Source organism: Dermacentor andersoni, chromosome 4, assembly GCF_023375885.2.
Source record: "Dermacentor andersoni chromosome 4, qqDerAnde1_hic_scaffold, whole genome shotgun sequence".
NCBI lineage: Eukaryota > Metazoa > Arthropoda > Arachnida > Ixodida > Ixodidae > Dermacentor > Dermacentor andersoni.
Genome location: NC_092817.1, coordinates 6,164,862 through 6,177,751, shown reverse-complemented (window position 1 = coordinate 6,177,751; position 12,890 = coordinate 6,164,862). Strand labels below are relative to the sequence as shown.

Sequence of the window (12,890 nt, the reverse complement as noted above, 5' to 3'; positions counted from 1 at the left end):
TGTGTTTAGATAGGAGCACCCGAGCTAAAGATTCCTCTTAAAGAGAGTCGAGCACATACTTCACTTGCTTGCGCCTTAAATTCCCGAGGCACCGCTATGAAATATTTGGTTTTCAGCACCCATATTTGTCACCATGCGCTAACGCTACGTGACACCTCAGGTTCTACGCCTTGCCCTTCAAACAATCGGCGAGCCTTGTACATATTGTTTACAAGCCTTTCAGGAAGTGGTCTTACAGAAAAGATTTCACTGAAGCTAGCTTCGCGATTAGTAAGCTTTGAAGTATTTGCCATTGTCTCACCTTTATAAAAAATTTTGAGGCTCAAACACACATTTTCTTGAAATATTCCCCATTTTCCTCCACTATCCTCTGGAATTAGCCAATGCAGCCCCTTACTCCTTCCTTTACACAATATCTGCCTTTCTATAAAGAGCTTCCCTCAATATCTCATGGCTTTTATAGACGTAGCGTAAGAATACTCTACAACTCAGTGCTAGCAAGAGTTGTTTATTTTTCCAAAGAATGGTGCAACTACCAAAAATTACCGAAAACATTAAAGCAGGACTCAAAAACAATCTTAGCACTTAACACCAAACGTCTAGACATTTACTAGTATGATGGTTGCTTGAAAGAAATAATGAGTGACAAAATTGATATCTTTTACACAAAGTGCCACCTTATCACCGAATGTCATTGTAGAATCGGTAAAAAGAAGCTTTCAATTGAACGTATTTTGTTAGCACTGAAGAAAGTGAGACACTAAATTTTATTGGATAAAGGTTTTCGACATTACCAATTTATTTAGTACAACATAGAGCTTTTGTTACGCTTCTCACCAAACGTAAAGGTCGAGTAGGTTTTAGACCCACTCTCACAACATCTCTATGTCTCGAAGTGGCGTACACATCCTGTTTTGTTATATCGTGCACGAGGCTACTATTCAGACATTGTACATGGTCATGGTCCGGCAGCTTCGGTAGAACATATCCTCATCAAATGTTCACAATTTTGCCAACATCGGGCCACACATGGTGATCGTCTTGACGTTTAAAGAGGTGGCCTTTATCTGTGAAGCAATTTCTCGGTCTCTTGTCCTGTCCTTATAAACAAAGGGAAGCTATGATAGCTTTGTGCGATGTTCTTGTTAGTAGTGCCTTCATTAGTTACAATTAATGCCACCTGAGTGGCGTATATGTCTTCCTATCATAACATCGCTATTATTTATCCTGGCTTTGATATTTCGCGTGCTTTTCCTTATGTCAATTTGTTACCATGATAACTTTTCCGCGTTAGTGACTTTTCTGCACTTTCATTTGAAGCGAACTATTTGAAAAACGAATAGAGGCTACTTGCGGTTGTCACGGGTCATTCGCTGACTCTGTATTGCGCATGATTTGCGCAGATGTAATGTTTTATTCGTATGTTTGTGGAGTGCATGTAGCGCGTTTCTTTCACTCTCAGGCAGGTCTTTCCTGTCGTGCCACACCTCTGTAAATCTAAGGGGCGGAAGTAGAATCGGACCTGTGCCTTCGAGCACCGCATCCCACCAATGCTCTGACCACGATCTCGCGCGCACATTTTAATTGCCAAAGCTCACTACACCCGACGAAGACTTTCTGTGGCAGCACAGGCAAAGCTACGCGCACGCACGTGCTTCTGCTTTTATTGCGACAGAAATTATATGGACACACCAGGCGCATTCCTGCCGTCGCCGTGATGTTCAATATAAATTCCTAGGGCGATAACACCGTCAGCGCGCGCCTTATGCTGTATGTGCGAGTGAAAGCGTGCGAGGGCAGCCGACGATCCCGGCTCAATCTAGCCCGCGCGAGGAGTACAAATGCGAAGGGGAAGCGCGCCGTCTTCTTTCGCGCACGAGTCACCTAACGTTGCGAGGCGCCGGTGGCAGGGGAGGGGGGGTTGCTACAACCAGGGTGATCTGCGTTGGGGGCAGTGTCTAGGTGCGTCGACGGCTCGTAGCTTTGTGCGTGCTGTGTGTTTCGGAGCTCAGTTTCCGTTGACGCGACAGACAACTCGCTGCTGCTGCTGCATTTCCTAATGTCAGCGTTTTGACGGCGAATGTCCGCGGTCATCGAGTTTGATGTGTACAGGTTTGCTGTGCACGCTGACGCCATGCTTGTTAATTTAGTTGTCAAGCAAATATTTACAAGTTGATGCGGCCAATAAAAGTACTATCCATACTTCGTATGGTTGCCTGCTAATTTGCTATCGCAATCGATGCTTGGCCGTGCTGGCGAAACTGGGATATGTAAGGCAAAAGCCTTAGATCTCGATGTCTTAAGGCCGCGTTGTGAGTTACAGAACATGCAATTGCTCATACCCCCTTAAGGAAGAAGCTACAAGCGCTCAGCGAAGCGAAGCGAACAGTGCGTACATTCATTGAAACCAGCCAATACAACACACTGAACAGCAAACGTTTCAAAATATAAAAACAGCAGCGCCGAAGGAGTGTTCTGGGGAAGGGCGCCGGAGTATAGGAAGGAAATGTCAGCTGCGGCGCCCGTAGAACGTTCTGGAAACGGCAGCAGCACGCTCGCAGCAGCGCGCTCGCGCGTTGTATACGTCGCCACGTGAGCTCAGAGCTTCATTCCACATCACTGTGGGTGACGACCCACCAGGCCCTAGCCGCGGGCGGGGAAGACCGAGAAAGTACGCCACGGCGGAAGTGGCTGGAGCAGCTCAAAAAGCCGCTCGTAGTAACCGCCGTTCTGGAGGAATTGACTGTGGCTAAAGCTGCGGCAGCGGCCCGTCAAGAGCAACGTGCGGCCCCTAGTTCAACAGCAGACCAGCAGAAGGTCGAAATAGGCCTTCGCCTTCACCTTCTAAGAAACTTCTAAGCATCACCTGCAATTTTTTGTCTTATTACGCTAAGTAGTGGCGACGTCTTGCAGGCAGGACCAGGCATACCAGACATAGATACCAGAAAGCCAAAACTAGGAACAGCAAGTAACGGAAATTCTTTTCCTAAGCAAGCTGCTTATTTGTTAAATCTTGAACAAAAATTTAAATAATAATTGGTACGATTTAATTTGCACAAAGCTTAAAGTTGCTTGTATCGTGGGGTACATGCGCATGCTCAGTAAAAAAAAAGAAAAGAAAAGGAAATGAAAAAGAGTGCACTTCATCTTCGTAGCCTTGGCTGCGTTGCCACAGAAAATAGTCGTGTGGCGCTTGCGTTGACGCGTGCCTCACGGGTTTCGTGATCTTTTCTCGTGACAGCACGCGCTTTGAGACGCCGTGCTAGACTTCACCGCCCGCTGTATCAGCCCACATTTGCCAGCACTTTCCTCGTAGCAGCTGATGCTACGTAGAAAGAAACTCCGCGACACTGCTCGGCCTTCATGATTGGCCCATGCCGAAAATTCTTTAATGTTTCATGCGATTTGAAGGTTTGTATGCAATGAGTCGAAATTAACTCATATTGTTATTATGATCGCCGGAGCGCAAATGACATGGTTGTTTTAACACACAACTCATGACATAGCCATGGGTATGCGTACGAGTGCATAACACGTAGTCACTGATCACGTCACAGTCCTTGTTTCTCTCGCTTTACAAGCGAGAGAAACAAGGACTGTGACGTGATCCTAAACAGCGGGCAGCTCGTGTTGAACGACCCGAGTATAAATCATACCGCCGGCGTCACATGACGGTTGTCGCCGTCGTGTTAGTGCTCTGGTAACGCACACGCTCGTGTCATACAGACAGCTGTTCTTATTGCGCAAACACGTTGGTCCACAGGATAAATCTTTGCGTAATCACAAACAATTTTGCTACCAGCACACTGCTTCGCGTAAAACCGATATCCGCAGGGCGTCGGATCTGTTTAATTTTGTTTGTTAGTTCAATTTTCCTGTCTTTCTTGTTAACTCGTGTAGTATATATTTTGTATGTATACACTTACAATTTCAAAATAGGGAGCTCTTAAACTAAAACACAAACATACGCAGTTCTGCTTGAGTACGCGGTTTCAATCTGTTGACATAAATGGTTGTCGAAATTAAACAAGGAAAAGTGCGGAAAAAGTAAATGATAGACTCTAGAACGTGAAAGGTAATCCGTCCATGGTGGAAGGAAAACTGAGGAGGGACCCTGACGTCACTCTTTGTGAAGCTAAGCGAAGCCCGAAGTTGGCGTTGGTCATGGCGTTGCTCCGCCTATCGGGCCAGTTCTCCTCTCTTCTTTACATTTCTCGCGAAACCACGCTGCGCTGCGTGCAACCGGGCTGCTGGGACGCGTGCGCTCCGCAGCAATACTAAACAAAAAGGATGCAAACGCGATGTCTCATTGCATTGCCGCTACCGAAATCATGTTGAAAGAAGTTCATAATGAACTTCGCAAATTGGGCCGTGAGGTCGAATCGGCTACTTTTACCGGCTTTTATAAAAATAAACATGCCGTATGATGCCAGCCAACTGAACTGTTCTCATCAACCGCAGGCACCGGCCGCTGCCAAGTTCTTGCGTGCTTTAAAAAGAAAACACCTGCCTTCTACTTACTTTTCTCTGCTTGGGCTTCCTGGGGCTCTCAGACGGACTTGCGAGTTAGATGTCTGGTTATACGAAAAAAATGTACGCATTCTCACTGCACCGCAAGAACGCCCTGGAGACACGCACGACACACGGACCCATTTGCGATCCATTTGGAGTTTATGAGCGCAAACACATATTCTCGCTGTGGATTGAGGTATTGTCCTGCTATATTGAACAAACGTCGGGTGGCCGCGTATCACTACGGCAGCGCGCCGGCGACGAGGCAGAATGTCATTTCTGACTCCGCGTTTAGCTTCATTGACTGCGGCCTGAGGTGCCTTGTTCCCACGGTAAGTGAAGCTTCACGGAACCAAAGTTTTGCGATAGCCGGCGCACGGTGCAGAACAGTACGCGCGTAGAACCGGCCTACGTGCGACCATGTAACATCCGTTTGATGTGATCATGGGCGTACGTTCTGTGGAGCCTTGCTCACTCTTGCAGCGCATCCGCTAGCTTTCACTTCCCTGCGGTTCTCGCGCGCACAGATAAGATACGCCTGCGGTAGGGAGGATTCGTTCCTTATGTCAAAGCAGCCGCTTCTTTTCCGTCTTCCAGGATGAAGCGTCGGCTGGCAGGCGCACGGTGCCGAGGGCAGCAAAATGCACATATTCTGCGTAACTCTCTACCAGTACGTGTATTGAGGTACACCTGTGCGGGTGTACATGAACCTTGAACGCGCTCTGCTTAAAAGATTTCGTGCTGTGGCGAGTACTGCGAGAAACAAGCAACAGTTCAGCAACATGTGTTTTAATATGCACAAAAGCAAGTTGTTGCTGAACACAAACCATGAATTCATGACGTACGCTCTACGTGCCGCAAATGCCCCATATGCGCTGTGAAAAGCAGGAACCTGCAAGGAGTTCATTGTACAGATTCTGAAACGCATCGGTTTCGGCCTGCGATGGCTCGTTGGCATGATTCCGCCAATGAGGGCAAAAATTACCGCGGATATTCCTTCATCCATTGCCGTGGCACGGTACGTTGCGTACAGCGTTGCATGCGCGTTCATTTCACGAACTTTAGTTCCTCCTATCCCACGTGGTCACAGCAACATTCGCGGAAGCACGGTCCAGATAACACAGTGCAACAAAGCACGGAGAGCAACGAAAACCTGCCCACACGGCGTCTTTGCCACGGTACGAAACCTACGGAGCAACACGCCTGAGCGCACACTACCATAACAAAGCCGCCATTGTGGCCCGAAAGACGTGGTTGCTACGCAAAAAAAAAAAACAGCAAATAAGAAAGGAGAACGTACTACGTAATTTCCTCCACACTTTTCTCCTAGCGCGTGGATGGGGTAGGGCCTCTCCTAGTTTTCCTTCCTCCATGAATCCGTCATTGATTTTATACCGCCATATTTTATGTTATAGCACATGACCGGGGTAGTTGGAGCAGTATGGGAGAGGCCTTTGCCCTGCAGTGGGCGTAGCCAGGCTGATGATGATTTTATGTTAGGCGCATGACCCTCTCCGCATGAACATTCTTGCGCATGTATGCACTCCCCATGTGCTTCTTCATGAAATAAGGCAGTTGTTAGGAGAGCTTTCTCAGCCATGTTTGCGAGTCTTGTATGTCTCATAAAAATACCCTGCGCTATACCCCAACAGCCCCCACACAAGCCTTGATCAATGTATCATTACGTTTTCTTGCGTATAATCACGGATGTCACAGTCTACCGGCACTTGGATTTGATTGACGCTGTATTTGGCATAGCTTGTTACCACTTTCATTGGTCTTATTAGGTGAAAGGTGCTTTTTGCAAGCTACAATATTTGTTGCATCCCCCCACCTTCTCTTCTTTTCTCGGATGTACTATGCTCGGCAAATTGAACACCGACTGATTTACTGTATTGATTTCTGCATGTAGACTTTCACTGACGCACGATTGACAACTATCCGCACATGTATTCTACACACAGCTCTGTCGACAGATGAGGACAGCACCACCGCTGATCCCGGCGACAACGATTACGACGAGGACGAAATGCTCGGCGATCAAGCCTCGGAAGACATTCCGCTCACGACGGTGAGCACTGAGGACACTTCGTCCGAGTCTTCCGAGTCCAAGAACCTGTCCAGCAAGCACTCGTCAAACAAGGCCACGTATGACCAGAGCTGCCTGCAGGACCGGAGGCTTGGCCGCTCTTTCCTCAGCGCACCCAAGGTGAAGCACGCGTACGTGTACAAGTACGAGCGCAAGGTGCTCGCCAAACCACCGCAAAGCCACTACGTGCTGGCCCGCTACAAGTGTCTGCTGGGCTACAGGCTCAAGTATGTCAAGGCGGACGCCCTCTATTGCCGGCAGCGGCAGTGGATTGGCGAGCACCCGACGTGCGTCAGGAACGAGAGTTAAGCGGCCATGACCGCACTTCGTCTGAACCGACGGCATACTTACTAGCGCACGTAGCACGACAAAAGCGAAAGAAGCGCCTGCCGAGAGTCGTATACGAGTTGGCTGCTCCTGACGTGACTTAACGCCGCTGCGTTAGACTTAGCATTCACTGCCCCAGACTGGGAGGAAGCGCATCCTGAGATGCGTCAAAGGTACACGAGCTTCTTATTCTTTCCCTTTACGCACCGCCGCTGTCCCAAGAAAACCCGCCTTTCTTTTGCTTGTACTCGGCGTGAATGCCTCGCGGAATCAGTTGGCATTCGTGTCGCCCTAGACGCGTGTGAAATTGACACACGAATCGTGTTTGGTCAATTCACCGTGTGCTCAGTGGTGCATACTACACATCGCTCGGCTAGAAGTGCGTATGGAAATTGCTGAAAAGTATAAAGGACGAAAAAAAAGGAAGCCAAATTTGCTCTAGAGATCCTACTCAAAGCTCCTGCGTGGTTGTATTGATTAGTGGCTGAATAATTGGACAGACAAGATAGAGTCCTTTCAACACTTCCGACACTGCGCTGGGAATTGGTAGCCTGCATTTTGCACCAGGTTATATCTCATATTTTAAGCACTTTTTATCGGCAATCAAAAAGCTCCGGCGATAGCTCTCGTTGTTTATTTTACTACTACTTACTTTGTAAAAAGCCCAGCTTCCTTTGGTGCGTTGATTGAAAAGAGCGAGCACTTTCCAGAGCTTTATCGCACCGGTGACTATCGCAAAGAAACGTTTAGAGGAAGCTTTTTGTGCCAAATGAAGCGTAGCGTTGAAATTGTAGAAAATGTGATTGTTACGTTGATCTGTTTTTCGCATTTTATAACACGTTCAACACAATTTCATTCATGCCGGACAGAAGGACGGCACTAAGCGAGTACTAGCAAATCAGATCATGCCTGTCTTGACATCATGTGGAGTTTGGTCGGTGCGTCGGAAGCATATCAAAAGACTCCCGCGCAGTACTGACGAGCTCACGCTTAAAGAACGACAGTGAACTGGTGCCTTGGTACAAATCAAGCACGTGTACAAACTTTATAGTGATTGGGCCTTCGCAAGACGGAATGTGCAGCGTAAAGGGTCACTACAGCTTGGAACAAACACAGTGCAGCGGTTGCTCTGTTACGTTTTATATTCGTGCATTTAGCAATGCGCGAAGTGCCTTCGAGAAACCACCGTCTTCAGCTACTCTGCTTGGCTGTGCCCGCATAGCGTGGACGGTGTAACCGAGCAGCGTAAAGTAATGTTTTCTGCAAACAGCGAGTTCTGAACGAGAAATTCCGCGCTGCGTCAAGTGCGATCAACCATTGCCCCATTCTTCATTCTTATGCCGCCTTTATTTTATTCCCTTTATGACATACTCCTTGCCGTGCTTTCATTTTCATGCATGCCTGGCCATTTTTCTAGAAAGTACGTGTTAATGCGTGTGCATAGTCTGTGTTGTTGTTTTATTAGTGCAAGTGTTATTTATACGGGGTCCTCGTCTTCCATGTATATAAACGAGCACAAGGTCACTTCCTGATACTTTCCTGTTTTCAAAATGTGCTGACATCTTGCTTTGCTCTTCTTTTTTCATCGAAGCAACGAAGTGCCTGTCATTTGTATCAACATGCCAAGCGACGCAAAAATATGTATTTATTTACACTCAAGAAATGTATAATATGTCCCGCGAAAAAAATAAAGAGCTTGTAGTTCGCTCCGTTTGTCCCCGCAGCCTGTATTTTTTGCGCTAATACCGATTAAGCATCACACGTCGAGCGGGCGCAACGCAGGTGTGTGGGTCGCAAAAGGAATTGGTGACGCAGGCGTTTTAGCCAAACTTGAGAATCCTTAACATGTTACCCGGCTTGTTGGTGTATAGTAGCAAATAAAGATTGCGACGACCCCAGAGGAGTGTCTATGGGCACGTTGCAAGTGCTAGGCGGCGCCCTGTCTTTCCGACCCCTAGCGCCATCTGACGAATAGTTGCGCGAATGTGGTAGGATTACTCACGGCGTCAGCAACCCGCGCTGCGTGTTTGGCGTCCTGCGATGGCGCGAAACAGCGTGCCGATATTAATTTTAACCGGGTTTCGGGAATTACAAGATCCTCATAGCTTTTTTCGTGAAAGAATTTAGAGAAAGGAAGTCGTCTATTTGAAGTGGGGCACGTCTACGACGTGAGGGAAGTGTTGACCTCGCACTGATCGGAAGTGACTGCTAGGTTTATTCCGCAAACGAAAAATAATGCACCAGCGAGATGCGTGAAGCTCAGCGTAAGTTACTTCGTTATCTACGGTGTGGACGCATGAAATTATAGGCGACATTGATTCTTGAAGATCGGCGACAGCAGACAAATCCTAGCGGGGAGCTGCGATTGCCGTGCTGGCATCGCAGGGAAGTGCAAGGACGCCGCGGTAGTTTCCCTGTACATACAGGACGCCAAATACGAATCCAAAACATCTCATCCAAGAACGTGGGGCGTACGAACGACTCGTAAGACCTACCAGAGGTATTCTAACGTTGCTCTCCCCAAACACAAAAAAAAGCGATGAACTTACCAGTTGTGTTAGACTACGCTGGGAAAATATTTTCGCCCAAGTTACTGGAAGTGCGATACTTTTAGTTGCGATTTTTCAGTGCGTGCAAAGGAGGTTCCAATAAACCACGTTGTCAAAAATTTTGTGATCTCAACTGCCCCTTCGTTGATATGCTGGGCGCAGAAGGGTGTATGCCAGCTCAGCCGGCTGCAACCCCTCAAATCTCTCAGCAAGCCCTAGCGCTGTTTGAATGGGAGAGGATTGGGAAAGAGTTCCACAGCTCTACTGCGGTACAGTGTGGGGACAAAATACTTTGCTGCATATCCTGGTACGCACTGCAGGCAGTGGCGTAGCAAAGGGGGGGGGGGGGGGGGCGTGGACCCCGGGTGCAAGGGGCCAGTGGGGGGGGGGGGGGGAGGTTCATATACGTCTGGAGACACACGGAAATTGTTGATATCCTCGCCTTCCTCGAATAAACCCGGGTGAGGGGGGGGGGGGGGGCACGGAAGACCTATGGGCCCCGGGTGCCAGACGACCTAGCTACGCCACTGGCTGCAGGTGTCCCGTTGCTGCCATCATTAATGTAAAAGCAAAGAATTCAGCGTTATAGCGCACTTGGCATAACGCCGGAACATAAAACAGCTTATGCCGTCGGACGAGCGCTATCCAGTGTTGACGCCGTTCTGCTTCATACGGTCGGCTTGGAAACCTGTAAAACTTTGTTCCTCGTGAGTTGGTGTACGTGCTGTTGCAGCCCACTACTCAACAGCTCGAGTTGCACTTCAGCATTGCTCAGAAAAGGCAACAGCTACGCGCGAAACAGTGCGCACACATGCTTTCCGAACGGAAGCGGGCCGGTCGTATCCTGCCGGTTCCGCGCTCGCCGCCGCGAGGGGCGCCCCAGTAGGCGCGGGAACTACGTTCGCAACCTGCCTATACTTAGTGGTGGTCTGTTTCGTAAAGGGCGTTTCCGTGCTGCCTAAAGAGAAACATTTATTTCAGGAACAGAATAGGCACAAGTCGGTGAAGCTAAGAAAACTGTATTGCCAGAACACGACTGTGACTGAAGCAAAATGCCTGTGCAGAACCACTGTCAAGTTCAGCCAGTTGGATGCGAATTTTCTACCACAAATCTTGACAGGAACTAGAATAATTATAAGAAAAAAGAGAACTACAACAAAAGCGCAGTTGATCAAACCAGAGCCGGAAAGCTACGTCGGGAAAGAAAGAGCATGCGTCGACACGAACGTTTTCGAATGTTCATTAAAAAAGTTGGAACTCTATCGGTGGACTGTCTTTGCCTAATTACTTTTCTAAATGAGATATCCGGTATACCCTGGTGTCGTCATTCGTCTCAACACTCAATGTCAACGCTGGAACGTGTGGGGACCAAGGAGATCTGGCACAGCATGGCGGCAGCGGCAGACAAAAACATGAGCAGACATAAAGAAAGTAAGTATGGTGGGAATCTTTAGCTCGCGAGGTAATATCTAAATACATGGAGACTAACACATGGTTTTCATTGAGAAGCGCTGCACCGATCTTAATCAGTTCTATTGAGTTTGAAATATTAAATATTTGAATGCATTTGAAATAAAATGAAGTATTTGAACTTGTTTAAATATGAGAATTGTTGGCCCAGGGATAAAGCCTTCTAAGAAGCCGCAACATGGCATTATTTGTGCATATAATGGGGTGCGCTTTACTGGCGTTTTTCTGTGTATTAATGTTAATGCGGTAGCATTTTACAGAGCGTTGGTGCGCTTCGGCGATATGAATGTGTAAAAAAAAAAAGAAATCGGCGGATCCCACGCAATGTGGGAATCGATGTAATCGAAGCTTTGCATGATGTTTGCTTTGATTGACGATAATTAGCGGTGATGTTCGCGGTGAATGTATAATTTCTTCAGTATTTAGTCCAATACGAGAGTGGTCAGCTGATGTTCAACGTTAGCTTACTTGCACTTTTGCTGTTTGCCTGTGTAGTCCACAGAACACAAAGGGAGACGTGTGTACTTAAGGTGCTCTTGCGTGTCATTGTTCATAATCACCGAGAGGGTTGATTTGAGCATTGCCTCACATGGCACATCGCATCGTGGCAGAAGCGTTAAACTATAACTGAATTATGGCGCTATACGTAATAAGTAAGCGAATTGTATGTACACTGTTATGACTGACGTGTCAAGTGTAAGAAACGTTCCTGCGTGCATTTCCATTCCGAGATCATTGCCCTCTTCCCCAAAAAAGCGTCACCCCATTACGCCCTCAGCAGACCCAAGGGGAAGGACGAAGAGAAGACGCGAAGGGAAAGAGCTCGTGCACTTCTCAACCTTACAAGGACACTGACACTTACACAAGTTCCCCAAGTATACCAAGAAGACATCGCCGACCACAAGACCGCGAAGGGTTAAGACCGTCCTGGTCCCCTTGTTACTCAGAACCGCTCGAGACTCGGATAGGGTCACAACCATGTACCAATGAAGTCAATAAATTCTTTTCTACTTTTTTGATCATCGCAATACCCGCCTTTGTCGTCGTTTCCCGATTCTTGCGTGGAGACCCACCTCACCCGGTCGACATTGTATCCGATGGATGGCAGAAATGGGATACTCCACCCTTCGTCCTGGCTTTAGCAGAATGGTGAGCGCTTGACTTCGAGAATTTTCCAGGTTTTAGCTCGTGTGTTTTCTAAAACGGCAAATTAGTTTCTGTGCGTGCAGGCTCTTGTTGAAAGCTTGCACACGTCACAGCAGAATCAGAAAGTCCTCGTTCGGAATAGACCATGGAATTAAGCAAACGAAGAAAGCCACAGTTGTCATTACTACGTGAAGAGCTGGGAATTGAAGTGTGGAAAAGCCAGAGAGAGCCAAAAGATTACTGAGGCGACTGGGAAGTGCGTCTTAAGTACAACACTTCAGAAGCATGGGATGAGATAGAAAAAAAAAGTATTTAAAATACGAAAAATATTCTAAAAGGAAAACCTCAGTTCCACTTTCTGAAGAAGGATGACCAGCGAAGCTGTGTATCTGGGCCCTTTAATGGCGAACTGCATCTCCGCCGCGGGTTGGCCTGGCATTGCACTATCGTCGGGATCGGCCCACGTATGGGGAGTGCTTAACACCTGCTTCACCTCTGCTGCGCGTCGGCCCGTTATTGCACTACCTCCGGGATCGGTTCACGTATTGGGAGTTTTTTTTGCTTACGACACGAACATTTCCTTGGACGGTAGAGGTATAGAGCTTCGCTGTAAAACGAGCTGAGAAAGCTGAACAAAACGCTGCGAAAGAAAGGGGGAGAGCTGAGACAGCTGAACAAAACGCTGCAGAAGCAAAACAAGGAGCTGAGCAAAACGCGGTAGAAGAAAGGCATAGAGGTGATCAAAAGGGAGTTGCAGAGAGAAAGGAACGAGAGGAACAGAGAGCTCACGAACTAAA

General features: G+C 47.8%; 1 protein-coding gene and 1 long non-coding RNA gene across 2 annotated transcripts in view; both read left to right on the top strand.

Annotated features, from left to right (window-relative positions):
* Positions 1–8,637, top strand: part of LOC126535748 (uncharacterized) — a 62,816-nt gene extending 54,179 nt beyond the window's left edge. The window contains exon 4 of the mRNA XM_050182530.3: positions 6,477–8,637. Coding sequence (XP_050038487.1) covers positions 6,477–6,910 — 434 coding nt within the window. The 3' untranslated portion in view covers positions 6,911–8,637. The remainder of the gene's footprint in view (positions 1–6,476) is intronic.
* A 1,267-nt stretch (positions 8,638–9,904) lies between these two features.
* On the top strand, positions 9,905–11,975 carry LOC129386095 (uncharacterized). The gene is made up of 2 exons (XR_008613563.2): positions 9,905–10,908; positions 11,726–11,975. It is a non-coding gene; the product is annotated as an uncharacterized lncRNA (long non-coding RNA).
* Positions 11,976–12,890: the final 915 nt, after the last annotated feature.